This window comes from Phasianus colchicus, chromosome 18 (assembly GCF_987193195.1).
Source record: "Phasianus colchicus chromosome 18, bPhaCol1.hap1.1, whole genome shotgun sequence".
In the NCBI taxonomy this organism is placed as follows: Eukaryota; Metazoa; Chordata; class Aves; order Galliformes; family Phasianidae; genus Phasianus; species Phasianus colchicus.
In genome coordinates this window covers 13,544,300-13,565,298 of record NC_143453.1, presented here as the reverse complement: position 1 = coordinate 13,565,298, position 20,999 = coordinate 13,544,300, and the positions used below count along the sequence as shown (strand labels likewise).

General features: G+C 51.4%; 1 protein-coding gene across 6 annotated transcripts in view; it reads right to left on the bottom strand.

Moving 5' to 3' along the window:
- LOC149915556 (rho GTPase-activating protein 32-like) overlaps window positions 1-14,200 on the bottom strand; it is a 33,089-nt gene extending 18,889 nt beyond the window's left edge. Inside the window, exons 1-19 of one of the 6 annotated variants that reach the window (XM_090152552.1) lie at window positions 14,008-14,200; window positions 13,788-13,909; window positions 13,022-13,190; window positions 12,290-12,409; window positions 12,094-12,186; window positions 9,655-9,732; window positions 8,915-8,992; window positions 8,108-8,230; window positions 7,915-7,992; window positions 7,180-7,261; window positions 6,332-6,475; window positions 5,672-5,774; window positions 4,983-5,115; window positions 4,383-4,465; window positions 3,924-4,031; window positions 3,424-3,569; window positions 2,722-2,923; window positions 1,785-1,930; window positions 385-1,594 (exon numbers count right to left, since the gene is read on the bottom strand). In XM_090152552.1, coding sequence (XP_090008678.1) covers window positions 1,167-1,594; window positions 1,785-1,930; window positions 2,722-2,923; window positions 3,424-3,569; window positions 3,924-4,031; window positions 4,383-4,465; window positions 4,983-5,115; window positions 5,672-5,774; window positions 6,332-6,475; window positions 7,180-7,261; window positions 7,915-7,992; window positions 8,108-8,230; window positions 8,915-8,992; window positions 9,655-9,732; window positions 12,094-12,186; window positions 12,290-12,292 — 2,028 coding nt within the window. In that variant the 5' untranslated portion in view covers window positions 12,293-12,409; window positions 13,022-13,190; window positions 13,788-13,909; window positions 14,008-14,200 and the 3' untranslated portion in view covers window positions 385-1,166. Of the gene's footprint in view, window positions 1-384; window positions 1,595-1,784; window positions 1,931-2,721; window positions 2,924-3,423; window positions 3,570-3,923; window positions 4,032-4,382; window positions 4,466-4,982; window positions 5,116-5,671; window positions 5,775-6,331; window positions 6,476-7,179; window positions 7,262-7,914; window positions 7,993-8,107; window positions 8,231-8,914; window positions 8,993-9,075; window positions 9,623-9,654; window positions 9,733-9,984; window positions 10,255-12,093; window positions 12,187-12,289; window positions 12,410-13,021; window positions 13,191-13,787; window positions 13,956-14,007 lie in introns of those variants that run through there. The other 5 variants (XM_090152551.1, XM_090152553.1, XM_090152557.1 and 2 more) reach the window with 5 other exon arrangements.
- Between the last annotated feature and the right edge of the window lie 6,799 nt (window positions 14,201-20,999).

Here is a 20,999-nt window from a genome sequence, read left to right as displayed (position 1 = left end):
ACAGCTTCATTCTTTAGATCAATTGCCCTTTTTCAATGTTCAGTGCAGAAACAACACTTTCACTTTCCACAGTATACTGTATTCTTACTTTGCACATCAGCTATTTCTAAGGACGTGCTACAGCTCACTTCTTTAGATCAACTGCCCCTTTCAATATCCAATGCAGAAACACCACTTTCACTTTCCACAGCATTTACCAGAACCACAGAACGGCAGGGGGGCTGAAAAGGACCACAACGATCATCCAGCTGCCCAGAACCCCCACACCCCCTCGCAGCCGCCTACAGCCTCAGATCTCGCTAGATCCCCCCCCGTCGCCTCCCTGCAGCTTCCTGGAGCCCCGCACGGCCCCCCTCCCCGTCCCGGGACCGTTCTCCCGCACACCTCCGGCACAGCTGTCCTCAGCACTCGCTCCCGTCGCGCCGCGGCTTCCCTCTCGGTGCTGCCCGGACAGCTCCGGCTGCCGCCGCGCTGTCCTGCGGGGCGGCCCAGGCGGCAGGAGCGGCGCTCTGCGAGGAGAGCCGCGCCTCCGACAGCCGGCTCCCAACGCTCGCTCCCGCGCACGGCGGCTCGGCCAACGGCAGCCGGCGGAGCTACCGCGGACCAAGGAGACCCCGGGGGCGGGGCGGCGCCGCCGCTGCCCAATCAGAGGCAGGGGGCGGGGCAAGGGAGATGCTGCTCAAGGTGAGCTCCTCCTGCCGCAGCGTGATGACGACAGGTCTGCACGGCCAGCTCCTAGGTCGGGAGCCAGGAATGGACACGGCAGGAGGAGAGAGGCGTTAGGGAGCAGCCGAGGCTTCGAAATGCATCAAAAAGCCCTGAAAAGCATCACAAAGCCACAGCCAGGAAGCTCGGGATTATCACGAGCAGCATCCAGGATGCTAAACATCATTTGCTACCATACCAGATGGTAGCTGAGCTCTCGCTGCAGACGTCCCAAAGCCAGACAGAACGGGAACAAACCCAGAGCTCTGCTGCACGCACCCCACAGCCATCGCGTTGCAAGCTGGCGTGCCTTGCTCTTCGTTGCATTCGTCCCAGTCTCTGTGAATGAAGACTCAGAAGGCAGTCAAGGCGTTGATTGAGCACGAGCGTGCTTTTATTATTATGTAAAAGACAGGAGGGCGTGAGAGGTCCAGGGTAAAGATGGGACTCATCCTCTCTTGTCACGGAGAGAGTGGCTCAGAGCTCTCAGTGCTGCTGCCCGGTGCCTGGGGCTGGAGGCCTGATTCTAAGTCCCCCTCCAAGAGGCTCGGCTTCTCCTCAGCGACGCTGACCTGCTCCTGCGTGGAGGTGCTGCTGTCGGGGCACTCGGACTGTGCTTGGGCTGGGCTGCACTGGAAAGGCACTGGGTCACAGTCCAGGCTGGTGACTGTGGTGTCCAGCAGGCTCAGGTCAGCATCTTCAGCACAGCCGGGAGAAATGAGGGCGTGAACTTGGATGAGCTCCTTCTCTCCATCGCTGTTGTTATGTGGAAGGCTGTCATCTGAACCACAGTGACTCGTGCTTCCTAAGAGCCCTCCATCGATGGAAGCACACAGCGCACCATCGCTACTTGCCCCGGCTCTTCTGGGTAGACAAGGGCTCGATTCACCTAGGAAGGATACACAGGCGTTAGTGTCAAACTTTCACAAGCTGAATTATGAAAGTGGCTCTTGATCAGGGGTGATCTGAAGATGCTAGGTATAGGTTGGAACGCTAGGAGGAGATACAAGTCCACTTGTATTGCATGAATTCTATGTCGCTGAAAAGCAAGGCTTTGAAAGCTGGATTCGCACCCTTACCTGCCAGCACCACGACTTCCGTCTCTGAGGGCTCCCTGGGACTGCGCTGCAGTCGGCGTTTGGCCACAGAGGATGGTTTCCGCAGGCTGAAGCAGGAACGCCAACTGCCAGCTGGTGATTCCTTCATCTTGCTGGGTGGACGTTGTCTGGAGAGAGAAAACAGCGACTGGTGTGAGTCGTGCGTGGTGCAGGGTGAGGGAAGAGCTGCACTGAGCTCTTGCCAACAGTTGCTTGTTCCTGGCACCGCCTGGTTTCTGCTGAAGCACAGCTTAGAAACTCGCTCTCTTTCAAGCAGTTGAGGACGGTTCCACTCCTATAGCTCAGCCCTGAAGTCTTGCTGGCTAAATTCCCCTAAACTGTGTCAAGCAAGATGCAGAGCACGTGAGCAAAGGCTCCGCGGCTGTACAGGACAGCATCTAAGGGATGGCTCTTCTGGAGCCAGCAGGCGTAACTGCTTTCTGAGGAACCGTGCAGCCATAAAGGAAATTCAAAAGCACCTCTGACTCTGACATCAACACCTCGTCGGCCCCATCTCACCGCCAAGTTTAGTTTCTAGTGCCAGCAGGTCTGACCAACAGCTCTGCTTAGAGGAGAACCGGAACTGGTTTCAGGCATGTGGCCCCGACAGCTGGAAAACCCCAACGTTTCAAGGTAGAGCCAGCTCAGGCCAGGGTAGACGTCAGCATGGCTTTATACATCTTGTGACTGCGTGCCCAGCAAGGAAGGAATGGCAGCCTCGTGTGGCTAAACCAAATATGTTAGTTGAATCTCAGAGTCCAAAGGGAGCAGAGATTCACTGCAACAATTCACTTCAGGCACCGTTACTTTAATTTAGCTTCCACATGTTTTGGCGCAAGAAATAATGGGGGAAAAAAAAACAACAACACAACCCACCCAAACAATGATGACGGTTGCTGGAAAACAAAGTCCTCTTTACCTTTCAGATGGAAAGTTGATGATTGTGTGGAATTTCCCCTGTACAGCTGTGGGGCCTTCTTCCACTTCTATGTCCCTGCTCTGTGTCACAACGGAAGAGCTGCTGTGGCCTCGCCTCTGAGCCTGTGCCTCCTCCAGGGTGAGCAGCTTTGTGGCAGGAGAAGACACCCACGCAGACTTGGGCCCTGAGAGAGAACCATGCCCTGTAAGGGAAAGCCACAGGTAAGAGCGAGGATCACAAAGCAGCACCACAGCCATCACAGTTCTGGGGGAGATGCTATAGTTTTCTCAGACCTGCTTATCTGAGCCACTAGAAGAAGAGGAGGTCAGAATAAGCATGTGGTCAGAGGTATGTTTAAGGCAGAGGACAGAGTCATAATTAATAAGAGCAGCTCACTGTATCGAAATGGGCAAAGAAAAGCCCTAGAAAGCGGGGGCAGGGAACTCAGAAAGCTTCACTGCCACACTTTCATCAAGCTTCACCTGCATGCAAAACATCGTAACGACAGTGACGTTTTTTTTCTCATTGTAAAGTTTGGACTTGGACATTCTCAGCATCCAGCAACAGGATGCCAGATTCTAATCTAAGCCCAGAAGTCTGCTGTCCCCTCGATAGAAAAAGTGTATTTCAAAGATCTTGGAGAAGGCCTGGACTTGATCAAGGTGTCTGATCAAGATAAAGCTCATGGAGGAAGACACTCACCTGCTCCATCTGCCATGTCTGATCCGGATTTGGAGCAGAAGAGGACATCTGCGTGGTTGATGATGAATTCCACCACAGCCGACTGCGTCTGCAGTTCCATGCAGGCGGCTCTTCCGCTGGCGCAGGCAGACTCGTTCTGCTGTGATCTGTAGAAAAGGCAGATTTTAGCAGTCATTTATCCAAGATCCAAGTTTCCCCAAGTCTGCATTGTTGCAGCCAAAAGCTGTCAAATTGGGCTCCGGAGGCTTCCGCGGTGATGCCGCTGAAGAAATTCTCCTGGATGGTCAAGGACACACCAGTCCCATCTAAACAAGAGGGCAGAAATTGTCATCTAGAAATTGTGCCCGTGCGGTTGGAGAACAGCCCAGGCTCTTGCTCTGCCGTCAGCCACTTACTACAGTGTACAGGAGAAGAGCACATTCGACGGAGAAAAAGGTAGATTGCATTTTTTGCCGGAGAACAGATCCAAGCAGTGTGTTGAAATGGAGAAAGAAGTTTACCTTAAGAGGTTTGGAGCCCACACAATCGCTAAGTTCTTAGCGTGCATGTTTGTCACGGAACAGTTCCCGGCTAGACGAGCCAAGTGTCTTATCAGGTATTCCAGTGTCCTGGAAAATCAGAGAGGCAAATATTCAGCACCAATGAGCACGCGGTGCTGCGGTTCACAGAGCAAAGCCTCAATGCATGTTATTGCTACTGTCACTGAAGATGAAGTAGATCCAACTTGACTAAGTGCCACACTGTGGCACCAAGCCCCAGCACAGCACAGCTGCAGCCACCAGCTGCACCAACTGTGCCCCCGTGCCCAGGAACCGACCCAATAAATTAACCCCGTGTAGCCTTAAACTGCTTCAACATACGCAGGCATCATGTTGCCAGCATGAGACAAGCCTGGAATCACACCACTGCCCTCTGAAGTGCAGCATGGCTGAGCTCAACAGAGTGAGGGCAGCACTGACCTGTAGTGAGGAGCGGGCAGCTGCTGGATGACGTCCTGCATTCTGACCAGCTGCTCCTCATCTGTAGCGGCACCAACAGCCTCCTGGAATAGTGCAGAAAGGGACTGAGACACAAATCAGGCTAGATACCTGCCACAGGGTCGGGAACTATGGGGACAGCGTGCTGTTGGTCTGCGCCGAGACAGATTTTACGCCTTCCAGGAGGCATCTGGGGAACATAGCGGCACGCAGCTGGTGCCATCAAGGCCAAGGAGTCCAAGCAGCGGGCCGGTTTACAGCCTGATTGCGCAGCTCAGCTCCTCAAGCTTCAAGTGCACTTTGCTACCAATCCCACTCCCATTCTATAAATACTTGGGGAATAGAAAAACAAAACAAAAGAAAAAACAAAAAACATGAATTCTCTCAAGCTTTGTGAATATGGAAATAACCGCCTCCTGGGACCACCGAAAATGGCATCCATATGATGCATGATGTGGCAAAGACATACGAGTAAACCCCACGGGGCTAACAGAAAAAGGGCCTCAGAGCTGGGGCACTGCTGCAGCCATCTCCCAAGAGGCCCAGGGAAGAGGTAAAGGAAAGACGTTGCCTTGTGCTTACCGAGAACTTGTCATACAGCTGGTCGGTCAGCAGAGGGTTCGGGAGCTCCCTGAAGTACATTTTGCAGACGGAGCTCACGCTGTGAGTGTCGCGGATGGTTAGCTCAGGAATCTGCTCAGACTCAAATTCTTGGCTGGAGAGAAGGACACAAAAACGGGCGGGGGGGTTGAGAAAGAGGAAAACAAGTCAAAAGCCACACCAAATATAATCAAGCATTGGAAGGGCTTCCCGATTAACAGGAGAAAATGAACACTCAGTCACCAGCACCACACGAGCCATGCTGGATGAGATGTTTCCAAAAGGAGACCTTTTCGTTTTGCTAAGGCATTTCCCGTGACTCTGACAACTGGCTGCCTAGTCTACAATCCTAAGCCAGGAGCCCGGAGCAGCAAGGAGGAGTGTGGGCTGCTCCAAAGGGCTCTGCAAACAGGAGGAAACGGGAATGAGAGCTGGCAGCGGTGACACCGCAGTCCCCCACAGCCTTCCAGTGCTCCGAAGGACAGAAGGAGAACTTCCTGCTCCAGCAAGTCTGCTGAACGCCCCGTGTTCCTATCAAACAGTGACAAGCCTGGCGCACCACTGCTGAGCGCACGCTGCCTGCACAGAGCTGCCCCACGGCGCAGGCCTCTGAGCACCCACAACAGGGCACGCGCCCCTACTGACCGCTGTGTCAGTCGCAGCACTCTTACCGCAGTCTCTGGATGTTGGACGCGACGCCGGACAGCCGGTATATCCCTTGCACTACGCCGTGCTGCTCAATGAACTCGGCGCAGCTCTGGAGGACCTGGGGGACTAAAGAACACGTGCCAGCGGTTACTTGAGCTCCTCATTCAAGTACTGGTTCAGGCTGTGCTCCTGTCAAATCTCATCCACTAAGCCCAGCCAGGCTACTGCTTAGTTCTTCCTTACAGAAGAAAGCTGTCCAAGACGAGGAAACTGGACAGACGTGTTCCTTGCATTCAAGAAGTGTAAGGACCTAGGAATCAGCCTGGAGAAAGTAATTCTGGGGAAGCCGGAGACACTGCAAGTCCCACCACAGCTCCCATGGGAATGAAAGGAGGTGGGAAATCTCATGTCCAGGAGAGCAGGGAAACATATGCAGGACACTCTCCTTGGCCAAAAGGCTTCCCTTCTTTTCAGGCTAGCGTGGGATTGGCTTACAGGCTTTGGTTTAAGCAAATACAAACGTGCTTGTCTCTTAAGAGCATTAGCCTCAGTTTATCTTTCAGCCATCAACTTCCATTACACGTTTCTCCACCGGTACCAACCTGCCCCTTTGCTAGATATGACCTCCCTTTCATCTTTAGATGCCCAACAGAGGAAGATCTCAGGAACGGGCTGTCCCTTACCATCGCGACCAGAGTGGAGAAGATGCTCTCCCAGGTCACAGCCAAACACCCTTTCCTTCTCCACCTCCCGCTCTTTCGGTTTCTTTGGGCGGGCCTTCACCAAGGAACGAAGGAAGGTGACGAGCTTGCCGCGTTTCTTTGGCACTGCACAACAGGAAGAAACCAGTTCATTTCAGGTTTGGCTCAGTTGGACAATGCCGAGCATAACACATTCTACAGAGCACGTCAAAACGGGAAGAACATTAACAAGTACATAGAAAAAACGGATTTTCTCCCATCCCTGCAGGAGGAGCCAAAGGCCAGGTTGGATGGGGCCCTGGCCAGTGGGGTCTAGTCTCACATTAGATGTGGAGGTTGGTTGGCAGCCCAGCCTGAGGCAGGGGGGTTGGAACTTGATGATCCTTGAGCTCCCTTCCATCCCAAGCCATACTAGGAGGATTCTATGATTTCCCCAAGTCCACTCATAAACACAGGAGGATCGGGCCAAATCTCTGCGCGTTCCGATGGAGTTTAATGCACTCCTCTTGCTTGGCTTGCTCAACTTGAGGATTAAGGATCCTCTTGAAAAGTCACGTTCTGATCAAGCATATCACTAGCACAACCAGGCCTCTAGCTGTCCACCAGGGACACTGGCTGTTCTCAACCTCGTACTGACTCGCAGAAGAACTGCCTTTGCCCTCCTTCATTCTCATTGCCTACAAAACACCAGCCATATGCCCCATGATATGCCTGAAGGATCATCAGCACAGACTATAACACGGGATGGATAAAGGAGGTATTAAACACAGAACACACCCAAAAAGAGACGCCATTTTGCTTCCCTGCACCATCAAATGTAACATCTGTACCTGGCTTTGGCACTGAACTGAGGAGAGACTCCGGAATTTTTCCATTGATGAGCTCCACGCACTCACTTGGGAAAAATCCAACCTGTAACAAGAAAAAAAAGAGAGGTGCAATACTGAAGGCAGCATTTCTCAGGCCTGAACTGTTCAACCAAAAGCCACCTAACATTTTCCTCGGAACGTGCTTGCCTGACGCTCCGTAAGACTATCCAACAAAAAGTGGCCTGCATAAAAGTAATAATTATTCAACATTTGCAGCCAAAAGACCTACAAAACAAATAATTGCTTCTGTAGAAGATGTAGAAGAAGAAAGTTCTTGCTGACTGAGATGCAGCTGCAATAATCCCCAGCTCCGAGCTACCCAGCGTTCTGCAGCCAGCAGCAGCAACAAGCACGCGGAGGGTCTGTTACCCTACCTCAGCTGACAGGCAGTAACTTCCTAAAAGACACTAACTTCACGTTCTGCATGGGTGCAAGCAAAATACTCTGAGACACTGAAACACTGTCTTAGCTGCTGCATTTCCAAAGGTGGGGTTCAGTGGCCGTGACCTGATGCATATTGTGAAGGCTCTTGCTTCTAAGTGAATTGAGGAGACAGTTTCCTACAAAGACCATCTCTGACACCGACACAGGGAAAATGTTTACATCCATGAGCCATCCTGTGCAGGCAGCGCAGCTCTTAGCCGAGATTCCCAACCTGACCGAAGTTGCTCTCTCAAGTCTGAAGCTTGTGCCTACCTGAAAGCCATGCTTGCCTCTCCACCAGGGGGTCAGCTCCTTTGGTGGCATATCAGTAACGCACACGATGTCTCCCACCTGCAAAAGACTGCAACCTCACCAAACATTCTGAAGGTATCTGAGAATATTCCTGATGCGTTCACACCTTATACTCTCCTGTACATGACAACTAGGAACGCCCTTAACTGCTTACCTCAAAGGAGAGTTCATCCGGTGCCTGGGCAACGTATCTCTTAAGAACATGGGCAGCAGCAACAGCTGGAATATTTACAGGAGACTCCTCGTGGATCAGCAGGGGCTTCCCATTGTTCTCAGTCTGAAACAGAGAGCACAGGCCATGGTGAGGAGCTGAGGACAAACGAGGACAATTTCAGAGCAAGGAGCACATCTGCAGAGAAAGATCCTTATCATGAGTGCTTAACAAGAAACTGCAAGTCTAATAACAGCTGTTTCTCTTCCTGGTGTGCAGCAGTATCGCCAGGCAATGTAAAGATGCGTCTCTCTCTACCCAGACTAAGAGGACAAACACCCCAACCGAGAGGACTCCTGGAGTTTTATAAACTTGCCACGCTTGCAGTACTGTCTTGCCAAAGAGGAGCGTAAGAGTCTGCTTGCTTCCTGTAACCTATTGCTTGGAGACCTCAGCCATGGACTGGACACAGGAGCTGGTCCACTGACCCAATCCTTGGCTCACTACAAGTGCCTGCTTCCCTTAACTTACTGAATATGAGAACTTGGTCTTTGGGTGACAAAATCCAAGCAGGATGGGGGAAAAGCTTCTGCATGTTTATAACGCTCTATCTGATTCTGTCGGTACTATAACGTCCACGGCCATCTAGATGCTCGTAGCAAGGACATGAAGCTTTTCAGGCAGCTTTTCCGTGACACCGATAGAGCTGGAAGGATTCTCCCTCTCTTGAAAAGCAGGAGAGCTCATCTGCAGCTCACTCTGCCGGCTCAAGTCAGCAGAACAAAGACCAATCAGAGCTTCATACTCTACCTCCATTTGTGCCAGGTCAGGCCCACAGCTGATCTCGCTGCACGCGATGCCCATCACAGCAGGCACGACAAGCTGGAACTGAAAAGAAACACACTTCTATTTTCTCTGTTCACACACCACGGTATGGAGAGACTTCTTCAGAACTACCCTCAGTTACCCACTGGCATAGGCAGGTGTTCTAGAAACAACCACTTTGTTCAGTCACTTCAAACGAGACAGCCTATTACGCAGCAGTTTACCAAGTCGCTATCCCTCTGCTAGCAGATGGGGACTCCGGCACAAAGCAGCAGATGCGCTTGCTCAGAGCACTCCGACAGCACAGTAGCAGGGCAGTGAGAGGAGTCACTGCTGGGGGTGGATCTGCTCCCTAGCGCCCGGCTCCCACCAGTTCACCTCCAGCGCCGGCCGCAGCCTTCCACACGGATTTCCTCTGCTTGCATCTCTGCTGTGCTCCCCACAGCTGTCGTGCGCACACGCAGCCGAAGCACGCATGCTCATGGTCACGTTGTGCAGCCCTGCACAAACCGGGACTAGGACTCCTTGCCTAAGGGATTGGTTTCCTAAAGACTAGCTGGTCACAGCATCACAGACAGCATCCTTCTGAGGGCTGAGCTGGAGGGAAAGTGGAATAACTCTACACGTGACCAGTGTCCTGTCAAGGCTGGATGAGGCTGTGTTACTAAACACGGTGCAACGCAGGCTGCAAAACCACATGGGGGGGGACAACGTGTGGCACATACCAGGCAAGAGATCAGAACAAGTTCCTTGAAGCCGCAGCCGTTTCTTGTCACTTTGCTCTGTTCTTCCGCGAGCAAAAGCTGCATCAAAGGAGAAGGCAGAGGGCGGGGAGAGGAGAGAGAAAGAGCTGATCAGTGAGCTTGCACAATTTAACAAAGAAGACAAGGAAAAAGCCCTGAGACAAATGCCACCTCTATGCTTTGGAATGTAGCTACTGAGTGAAAATTATGTCTGATGGTCAAGAGTAAGCAGCATGACACTACCAGCTCCGCCAGCCAGCAGCTTTCAACACCTCACTGTCCACCTGTCTATCTCACACTGTCTCAGCTTACCTACAAGATGCTGCACAAGACGGTGTGAAAACGAAGGTACTCAGTCGATGCACAAGTGCAACAAGCTAGCTACTCAGTCAGAGCTCAAGCGCTCCAATGAAGGGACGCAGCAGGCACTGCTCCTCCCCTCATTCTAGCTGCTTATGACATCACTAAGGGCCACCAGGCTGCTCCACCATGACAGACAAGGTGGGGAAGCAAGACCACGTCACAAGACCAGAAGATTCCAACACTCCAACATTCTAGAATCAGAGGGCGGTTGGAATTCTACCTCAGCCAAATCCTGGAGAAGCTGGCATGGGGTCATCATGACCAAAGCGCAGGACCCGGCGCTTGCTCTTGTTGAGCCTCGTACAACCGGCCTCAGGCCATCCTTCTGCAGGGCCTTCCTACCCTCGGGCAGATGGACACTTCCTCCCAGCAGCATACCTTGCAGTGCAGGGCCTACATAAAATCCACACTAGAGTCCTTTGTTTCATTCAAGAGCACGTTACAGCACGTATCTATTTCACTGTAAGGAAATCAAGGAAGAGACGGGAGAAACACAGAACTGCTACGAGACTGCTATATATACATTTCTTTCCCAAGTGGATTTTTGCCTTTTTGCTTCCAGGATGACCTCATTTTGTTCTCCCCTTCTTGTGGGGAAGCTGCCTCCAGTGCCTGAGGTTCAGGAGACAGCATGAAACACGACACTAAGACAAACGCTTGTCGTGGGCGAGGGGTGGCTGTGCTTTGCCAGGCATACGGCGGGGCAGTAAGTGCCACACGGCAGCCCCAAGCCAAGCCCTGCATTCAGTCACTGTGGCCACAGCTGGTGCATCGCTGCCAGAACGTATCCCAGGATACAGGTGGACGCAGGCACTCCTGCTCCTTCTGCAAAGCCATCCTCTGCAGAGCCCATTAGGTGCTGCTCAGTGCTATGCCAACCAGGCTCCCGTTTACTGCAGCCCTGGGATAAACACGCGTGTACTCTTCTGTGCAGCAGTGAGCTCCAGGGATGAAGCACAGAGGGTAAGCCAACAGAATCTACTGCTGACTCCATCAGCTCCTTCTTCTACCAACCATGGGCAAACACTGTGAGACAGAACATAAGGGGAAAAGCACTTCTGCTCACACGCCTGCAATGGAATTCAAAACAGCTATTGCAAGAAGAGCTCGTAGGGTAAACCTAGCCTCAGAGACACAAACACACCAGGTTCCAGGAAATAGCATGGCACATTGTTGATGAAACGCTGCTTCGTTGCTTGGAGAGCACGCAGCATGCCGCTTTGACAGGCACAGCAGTGCTGCGACGTCCAAGCTGGGCACCAAAACCTCTCCAGCATCCCTGGCCAACGCTGCCAGGGAAATGCAACACCTGCATCCCTATCTGGCTTACGGCACACACACTGGGGGGCTGCCTTAGTCTCAGGTGGGAGGGATTTTTCTTCAGAGTATCTGGTATGATGCTATGTTTGGGTTCTAGGAGAAAAATCACACTGATAACACCCTGATCTTTATAGTTTCTGACAAGCAAACTTGCACAGAGCCAAGGCCATTCTCAGCAAAGCTCTCAACAAGGAGCTGGGAGGGAACTGAATTAAGACAGCTAACGTAAACTGGCCAAAGGGATATTCCATACTATATGCCATCAAGTGGAAGGAGTTTTGAAGGGGATGAGAGTACATCTCACTCTCTTTTATTGCTTGGCGGCTAACTGGACAGTGGTTGGCGGGTGGTGAGCCATTGCTTGTACATCACTTGCAATACATTCATATATATATTCAGAACTACTTTTATCTCAAAAACATGAGTTTTACTTCTCTTTTTCCACCCAACACTCTCCCCCATCCCACGGGGAACAGGGGAGTGGGCAAAGGACTGCGTGGTGCTGAGCCACCCACCGGCTTCAACCACAACAGGGCCGCGGGGCAATGGGAGCAAGCACAGAAATAAAACACAGAAACTCGCTGTTCCTTGGGCTCGTGGCTGCCACAAAGCTCGTGTTTTAGTGATGCAGAGTACTGTATCTCCAGCTATTGTGTGTCTTGTTAACCACAAGCTCAGCTATGAGCTGTCACCACAAGCAAAAGATAAACGTAAACAAAGGCTTATATCCACACGTACCAATCTGGGTGTGAGCAATAAAAGCCCATTGGGCCATGGACAAGGCAGGCAGCACATAGGCAGGAAACAGGAAGGAGTTGAACTCCAGCTCTCCTACACAAAAGAAAGGGAGAGCACCACGGGAGGAGTTACGACACAGCTTCAGAGCTTACAGAGCCCTGAGATTTCCAAAGAACGGTGCCAGGGTAACTCTCACCATTCCCACGCAGGGGTCTTCCCAGACACTTCAGCTGCTGACTTCCACTTCCTCTGTCATGTGTAGAAAGTCCAGGTGACAAATGCTCATTTCGTCTGGGTAACGCTTCCATGGTCATGACTGAAAAAAAAAAAAAAGCAGCATGCAACCCCATAAAATGTACCTTTCTGCTCTTTCTGTCAGCACGACATCTAAGATGAGCATTACACGTCCCTGCTACTGATTGAAAATTCATCCAAGCCTATGTTCCACACAGCTTCATCGCAGTGCCAAAAAGAAACACGTAAACAGATGTTCAGAGGATTCTTTGTGCAGATAAAAGTGCAGGGTGCATATGTATTCTCTTCAGTAATAAATATTAGTTTAGAATCCAAAGGTAACTTTTCAAGAAGCAGTATGAAAGAAAGGTCAGTCAAAAGGAAATACGTGATTTTCATCTATTTTCATCTAAAAAATCCTTGCTAAACCTCTTCCCATCAATAAGAAAGCATGCTGGGCATTCTTAGCAGCAGCTCAGAGGACATCTTGCACCACAAAATGCAGCACATGCTTTTTGCTCACAGGCCCCTCATGTCTCTAATTTGTGTCAGATTCACTCAAAATGACCACGTGGACCAGAACAGCCATTTGGTTCTGCTGAGGTAGGAACCCACTGCTGGGATGTCCCACAGTCCCGTTTCCCCGCTACTTCCAGCCCTGGGGGGAAAAGGAAGAGCAACTGACTTCACCTACCCAGACTTCTGCATGGTCTCACATCACACAGAGAAGCATGGTGGAGAGCTCTGGTGGCTGAAGAAATCAAGGTTGCCTCTAAGATCCTGCTTTAAATCCACATGACTTACTGCCCATAAGATGTGAAAGACAAGGTTAAGGTCCATCCAATCCCTGTGGATGTGGCTGCCTGCAAAGACAACAGTTGCCTGCTCTTCAGCAGGGTGATGCTCACCCAGCAAAGCACTCACCAGCACATGTCTTTCATAGAAACATAGAATTAGCAAGCTTGGAAAAGATCTCCAAGATCATCCGGTCCAACCATCCACCTTCCACCAACATTTCCCACTAAGCCACGCCCCTCACGACAACATCTAATGTTTCTTGAACACCTGCAGGGATGGTAACTCTATCACCTGTCTGGGCAGCCCGTTCCAGCGTCTGACCACTCCTGTGGAGAAGTTTTTCTTAACATCCAACCTCAATCTCCCCTCATGCAACTTCAGGCCACTCCCTCCAGTCCTATTACTACTTAAACGGGAGAGGAGGACGACCCCCACCTTGACATAACCTCTCTTCAGCTAGTTGTAGAGAGTGAGGAGGTCTTCCCTGCGCCTCCTCTTCTCCAGACTAAATGATCCCAGTTCCCTCAGCCGATCCCCATAAGACTTGTGCTCTAGATGCCCCGCAGCTTCACTGCTCTTCTCTGGACACCTTTCAGGCTTTCATTGTCCTTCCTGTAGTGAGGCACCCAGAACTGAACACAGTACTCAAGGTGAGGACTCACCAGTGCTGAGCACAGGAGGATGATCGCTTCCCTGCTCCTGCTGGCTCCAGTTCTTTGCATTGCACTTCCAATCTAAACCGTTCCTTCTGCGGTAGCGCTTGCATCCTCACTTAGGGCTGGAGCTCAAGAGGTCAACACAACAGAAGGAACACAACGTGCAACTGGAAGACACGACTCAAAGCTCACAAGAGTCAACTCTCTGACCTTGGGCACAACTCACCAACCAAGAGCCAGGCCTTGCCAACTTGGCTGATCTGAGCACGCGGGAGGGGGCCACACATCCGACCACAAGCGTCCACTTCCATTGCAGCTCCATTTAGAGAAGAAAACCAGCTAACAGGCGTGAATGAATTCACTCACAAGCTGCACAATGAGTCTGTTCTTCATTAAAAAAACCACATGGATTCCTAATCCAAAAAGAGAACGGCAAGAGTTAATACCAATGGAAGAGGTTCCTGGTCCGAAGCCTCATCCTCTTACCCAACTTTCCTTGCCTTGTACTCTTCCCCAACTCCTGGGCGATGCCCACAGGCTTAAATTCAGACCTCAAATTCATAGGACTACTGTATAATCAATGAAAATTATATAAAGGAATTTTATATAATCAAATAATATTAAGATGTTATAATAATGAAATCAGCAAGACAGTTAGGCACAGCAAGACAAAGAGAATACATAGGATGCTTACCCATGTCGTGGGCTTGCTCAGGAAAGACCAGTGGAAAGAATCTTCCAAAGAGAGAGAGAGATCCTAACCACTGGTAGTCAGCTCTTAAATGGGTCTAGGAGAGGTGGAGCCATGCTCCACCCCTTCCTGCAGCACAGGTGAATTGCTTTCACCTGTGCTCCCAGGGCTGACTCATTGCTCGCCTCAGGTGATAAATCAGAGGTTCAGGCCGTGACTCAGCAGTTCCCATACAGACTCCTTTCACAGGACTCAGTCAAAGAGGATGTCACACTTGTTCCACACACTCAAACTGACTGAGCAGTGGTATCACAGTCACTTAAAACACACAGAAGCATCCAAACCCAAGCATGCACATTCCCTCTTGTGTTACTGGTGCCCACAGCTCACCTTCACACCTCTGGGGATTTCTGGCGTTTTACACTGATGCAGCCTCACTATAGCTCCATGGGTGTCACACAAGGCCTGCAGGACCTCTTTCTCCACAAACCCCATCTGCAGGCACTGGTTCATAAGGCTCACCACCCACCCTCCTGAGCAAAAGCAAGCACTAAGAATGAGAGCAAAGTGCACTGGATTTGACCTGGCCTGGTCCCCAAGCCTCAGTCCTGCCAGACATACCCCCGTATCTACAGCCTCCCTGCGCAGCCTGCTCCAGTGCTCCATCATCCTTACTGTGAAGAAGTTCCTTTGGTGTTGGTGCGGAACTTCTTGTCTTCCACTTTATGGCCATATCCCCTACTTCTGTCCCCAGAGTCCTCTAAAAAGTGGTTGGCCATGTCCTTTTGACTCCCACACTTAATATAATAAGCATTAATCAGATCCCCTTTTAGTCTTCTTTCCTCAAGGCTGAACAGACCCAGGTCACCCAGCCTTTCCACACTGAGGAGGTGCTCCAGGCCCTTTATCACCTCCATGGCCTACTGCTCGACTCTCTCCAGGAGAACCCTGTCATTTTTGTATCAGGGAACCCACAACTGGATGCAGTACTCCAGGTGAGGCCTGACCAGAGAGGAGCAAAAGGGGATGATCAGCTCCCTTGCTCTTTTTAATGCACCCCAGGATTCCATTGGCCTTCTTGGCTGCCAAGGCACACTGCTGACTCATGGCCAACCTGTCATCCACCAGGACACCCAGATTCTTCTCTGCAGAGCTCCTCTCCAGCATGTCACATCCCAGCCTGTACTGATACTTGTGGATATTCCTTCCCAGGTGCAAGACTCAACACTTGCTTTTGTTACAGCTCACCTGGTTTGATACTACCCAGCTCTCCAGCCTGTCCAGGTCTAGCAGCACAGCCTTTAGGTGTGCCAACCACTTCACCCGCTTCGTCTCAGTGTACTTACTAAGGGTGGACACTAACCCCCTCACCAAGGGAGGTAACAAACATATTGAACAAGACCATGTGAGAAATACTCAAAAATTACAGGTTAGGCAAGAAACTTAGTGATAGCAGCAAAGTTTATTTGTTATTGCAATACTGGGCTCACATCCCCCATTAGCAAGGGAGAAACTGTGCACCAGTCAGCGAAATTCATTCCGTTCTATACTCTAAACCGAACGCAGGTAATGCTCTCCTGGCACTCGCTCACTGGTTGAGCATCTCAGGCTTGCAATCTCCCCGATGCTGTTGCTATGATACATTTCCAATGAGGTCCATTATACAACCTGCCGTTTTTCGGTAAGTTTTGTACTTCTCCATGGAGATATGAGGGCCAGATTTCCAAGAGTTCTTAAGAAACTTATCCTTGGTCTCGAGAGTGAGCATCTCACCCCTCCCTCTCAAGTACAGCAACCCAAACAGCACTTCATACGGTGATACTCCCAAGTCTTTTCTGGGAGCGGTTCGTATTCTGAGAAGGGCTACAGGTAAACGCTTTGGCCGTGGTCATTTAGTCTCTAAAATCCATTTTGACAAGCGCTTTGTCAGCATCTGACCGATCCATCCTACTTTCCCTGAAGAAGGAGGGTGCCAGTGAGTACGGAACTCCCGCTTGATTTCTAGAGTTCTCATTAGCTCCTGTAGGACTTGTGAAGTAAAGTGGTTTCCCTTATCTGAGACGATATTCTACGTGATCCCATATCTAGGGATCGCGCCCAGGTGTAGAGTCCTTAGTGCAGAAAAGACAGGGACCTGTTGGAGCACCCAGAGGACCAAGGGTAAATCCTGCCTGACCAATCTAGCAGCCGTCTGTGATGGTGTCACTGCATCAATAGCCAAGTGAAGAACCACTGATATCATCCACCTGGACTTCAGCAAGGCCTCTGACACAACATCCTTCTTTCCAAATTGGAAGGATACGGATTCGGTGAGCGGACTGTTCAATGGACAAAGAACCGGCTGCAGCATCGAGTCCAGGAGCCAACGGCTCCGTGTCTGGATGGTGATCGGTGATGAATGGCATCTCAAAGGGGTCCGTGCTGGGGCTGAGACTCTTCAGTATCTTCATCAGTGGCATCACCAGCGGGATCGAGCGCACCCTCAGAAAATTTGCTGACGACACCAAGCTGTGGGGAGCAGTGACACGCCAGAGGGACGGGACGCCAACCACAGGGACCTCAACAGGCTCGAGCAGCGGGCACAGACAAACCTCATCAGGTTCAACAAATCCAGGCGCAGTGTCTTGCACCTGGGACAAGAGAACCCCCCACTACCGATACATGCTGGGGGATGAAAGGGCTGAGCCTAGGCCTGTCCCAAAAGACCTGGTGGACGGCAAGCTGTACACGAGCCAGCAAAGTGCCCTCCCAGCCCAGAAAACCAGCCACATCCTGGTCTGCACCAAAAGATGTGCGGTCAGCAGGTGAAAAGAAGTGATCCTGCCCCTCTGCTCTGTGCTGAAGAGGCCTCACCTGGAGTACTGTGTCCATATGAAGAGCCCTCAGTGCAGAAGAGACATGGACCCGTTGGAGCACATGCAGAGGATGGCCACAAGAAAAAAAAAAAAAAGAACCGAAGGATCAAACGCCTCACCTGTGAGGACAGGCTGAGAGAGCTGGGGCTGTTCAGCCCGGAGAAGTGAAGGCTCCGAGGTGACCTGGTAACAGCCTTTCGATACCCAAAGGGGAGCTAAAGGAAAGAAGAAGGGAAAATTTAGGTTAGATATCAGGAAAATATCTTTCACAGCAAGGGACAAGGGGAAACATTTTAAGGTGGGGGAGGGAAGATTTAGGTTGGACGCCAGGGGGAAGTTCTTTACAGGGAGAGCGGTGAGGTGCTGGAACAGCTGCCCAGAGAGGCTGTGGATGCCCCGTCCATCCCTGGAGGTGTTCAAGGCCAGGTTGGATGGGGCCCTGGGCAGCCTGGTCTAGTATGAAATGGGGAGGTTGATGGCCCTGCATGTAGCAGGGGGGTTGGAGATTCACGATCCTCGAGGTCCCTTCCAACCCGGGACATTCTGTGACTCTGCGCAGTGGACCAGGTTGCCCAGAGATGTGGTGGATGCCCTGTCCCTTCCAAGGTGACACGCAGGGCAACCTGATCTAGCTGTGAATGTCCCTGCTCATTGTGGGCGAGTTGGACTAGACCATCATAAATGGTCGCTTCCGACTCTAAGGAGTCTCTGGTATGATACCTGAAGCCATGTCCACAAAGAACATCGATGGCCTGGTGAGCAATCAGGGTAGGTGGGGAAGCCTGTGTGCTCAACAGCTCTGGGGAAACTCACCAAGTAGTCCAGTCAGGAAGATTCACATCAGCCATAGAGCCTCTCTGTGCCAGTGCCAGTATTCAGCACACCAGAGGTACTGCTTCATCACACTGGTGGGTCCCATAGCTGCAGAGCTAGCTATTGAATGGCAGTCAGGGGATGGAAGGAAGAGGGGTGGGGAGATTGGCTATCATACAGACTAGGAAACTAACAGCATCCCCTGACAATTGGGATGGAGATACCTGGGGCGATCCAGATGAAGTGGTCCAGTAGAAGACAATCCTTTGTTTCCTATGAATACGAAGCCAGGTCTGCCATAAAAACAGAAAGAACCCTAGGACCCTGGGGTGGACAGCCACAGCGTGCTCTGAGAACTGTGCCCTGACATCTGTTACTACTGACAAATACTGTATTACACTACGTGCGGATGAAGAAAACGGCCACTGGGGCTGGGGGTTTTCTTAAGCTCAGGTCCCAGCCCGATACATGCACCTCACCCTACTACCAGCCACGAAGCTTATTGGGACGGAAGCTTATTGGGCCCAGCGAGCAAGGCGAGCCCCTTGTGACCCCCATTCCATCTTTAAGTGAGCGTCCTACAGCCATCGCAAAACCCACCTGCATACAAGCAATGCACAAACAAGGGATTCGCGGCATTTCATTATCCGCTGCACAGATTTCACAGTGCTTAAACCACTAACCAGGGGAGCCCCGAGAACCCTTAAACCCCATCGTGCTGCAAAACAGAACGGGATCCAAAGAGACATGGAACATAGTTTAAATACGTGCCCTTAAACAATACTCAGCATGGGCGGAATTAATACGTGGCACAGGAGACACAGAGGGGACGTGGGCAGAGGACACAGGGAGGACACAGACGGGACACGAGGTCACAGAGGGAACATGGAGGGGGATGCAGAGGGTACGCGTCATGAAATGGATTGGGACAACGTGGTAGCAGACAAACCGAGTTTGGAGTCTCAGGTTGGAGATTAGGCAATGAGAATCATGAAAGAGGGAACAGAGACTTCACAAGAAGGTATTGAACTTAAGAAGAGTTACAGAGGAAACCTGGAGAGCACAGGATCCCTTTACGGAAAAGCGCATTAGCTCCAGGCATTTCCAGAGTTGCAATGCTCAGTCAGCCAACCAGCATTACCTTGGGACTGACTGAAGCATTCCAGGAATGAGACAAGAGCAAAAGAAAGGAATGTATGTCAGCCCCTCCATTACCAGTTCAGAGAAAGGGAGATAACCCCTTCACTCCCTTAAGCAAAGAACTGAAAAGAAAAATAAGAACAAGCATAGCAGACATAGCAGCTCCAGTCCAGCTTTGGATCCCCTCAGATCAGAGGGCAAAGATCAAAGCCCTACAGCATGGAACAAAAATCAGTTGCCTCTTTCCAGGAAAGAGCACTCACCCAACAGTCCACAGCAGGCAGTCTCCAGCAAAAGACGCTGCCTTGGGGGCTGCCAGCCCTTAAATGAGGTGAGGGAGGGGTGGAGCCAGGCTCAGCCCCACCTGGTCCCACAGCTGCATTGCTTCCACCTGTGCTTGCAGGGCTGCACCACCCCTCACCAGATGCTCCATCACTGCTTCAGGCTGTGATCTCAAAGTTCCCATAACGTCATGAATTAAAAAAAAAAAAAAAGTGAATTAGGTCTGCCTGTCTGGCAAGGGGAAGTTTATCACTGAATGAGCAAGGATGGCCCACATATTTTGATTCCAGTCAGATGTCCTCAAAGGCAACTGATAAAATTTCTCATAGGTAGGAGAGCACAGATTTTCATACTGATGCAGCAAGATGCTGAGAAGCCGCATGTGCAGCGAAAAGGCTGTGATTACGGTGTGAGTGGAGCGAGTGCTGTTTGACAAACTGTCAGGGTCAGCTTATGGCTCCCCAGTGAGAAATGTGCATTACCTACTCACGCAGTGATTAAAGACCATCGTGAAAATATTTTACGATTTGGTGTCCTCAGTGGGTGAAGCTGGCACCTGCCTGTAAGGCACCGTGTAGCCATTGGGCTCCAACATCAATCCCAAACCCCAAAGAAGTAGGGAGGCTTCAGTGTGCGTACTTCGTGCAGCCCCTGCGCTCCTCAAGTCACAGATCACTGACGTACCGCAGGACCCATTTCTGCTGCGGCACGACGTGGGATTGCTGAAGTCACTGCAGATCTGGAGAACAGACAAAGCATCTCCAGAACGCACTCCCCATACAACTTGCCCACATGCAGGGGGCACAAGCCCCATTTTGGGGGCAATGATCCCCACTTGTGGGGTGCTACCCTCACCCCACTGTCACAGCCATGCCCCGAGGACACCATCACCCCACTGCGCATGGCCAGCAACGTCTCCCCGGCCTCCACTCCCACAGGCATCCCCGTCCCTGTCCTCAAGTCGACAACATTGGCATGGAGCAAAGCGGGGCACGGGGCGTGGGAGGACTTGAGGGGACATGAGAGGGCACATGGGGACACAGGGACATGGGGGGACACGGAGGGACATGGGGTTGACGCGTGGGGTCAGAACTACAGAGGCAAGAGGAGGTGGCACGTGGAGGTGACACAAGGAGGTGGCAGGCTGTGCCAGGAGTTTGAGCAGCAGTGCGGGGCAGATGAGCAGTGCCAGCCCAACGTGGGGGTGATGGTGACACTCCAGGATGAGGAGCTGCTACTGTTTTTCAAGCAGGTAGGAGTTTGTTATCCATACATAATACTGCACTTGTTGTTTTCTTTTTTAAATCAGTGACAGTATGCGATCTGATCCAATGTCTTTGAAAAGTGTGGTTTCAGGATTGTCAGCTGAAACAGCAGCAGAACACAGGCCGTTGCCTGTGGGGGAAGGGACGGGGAAGGAAGTGAGGAAAGAAAGGA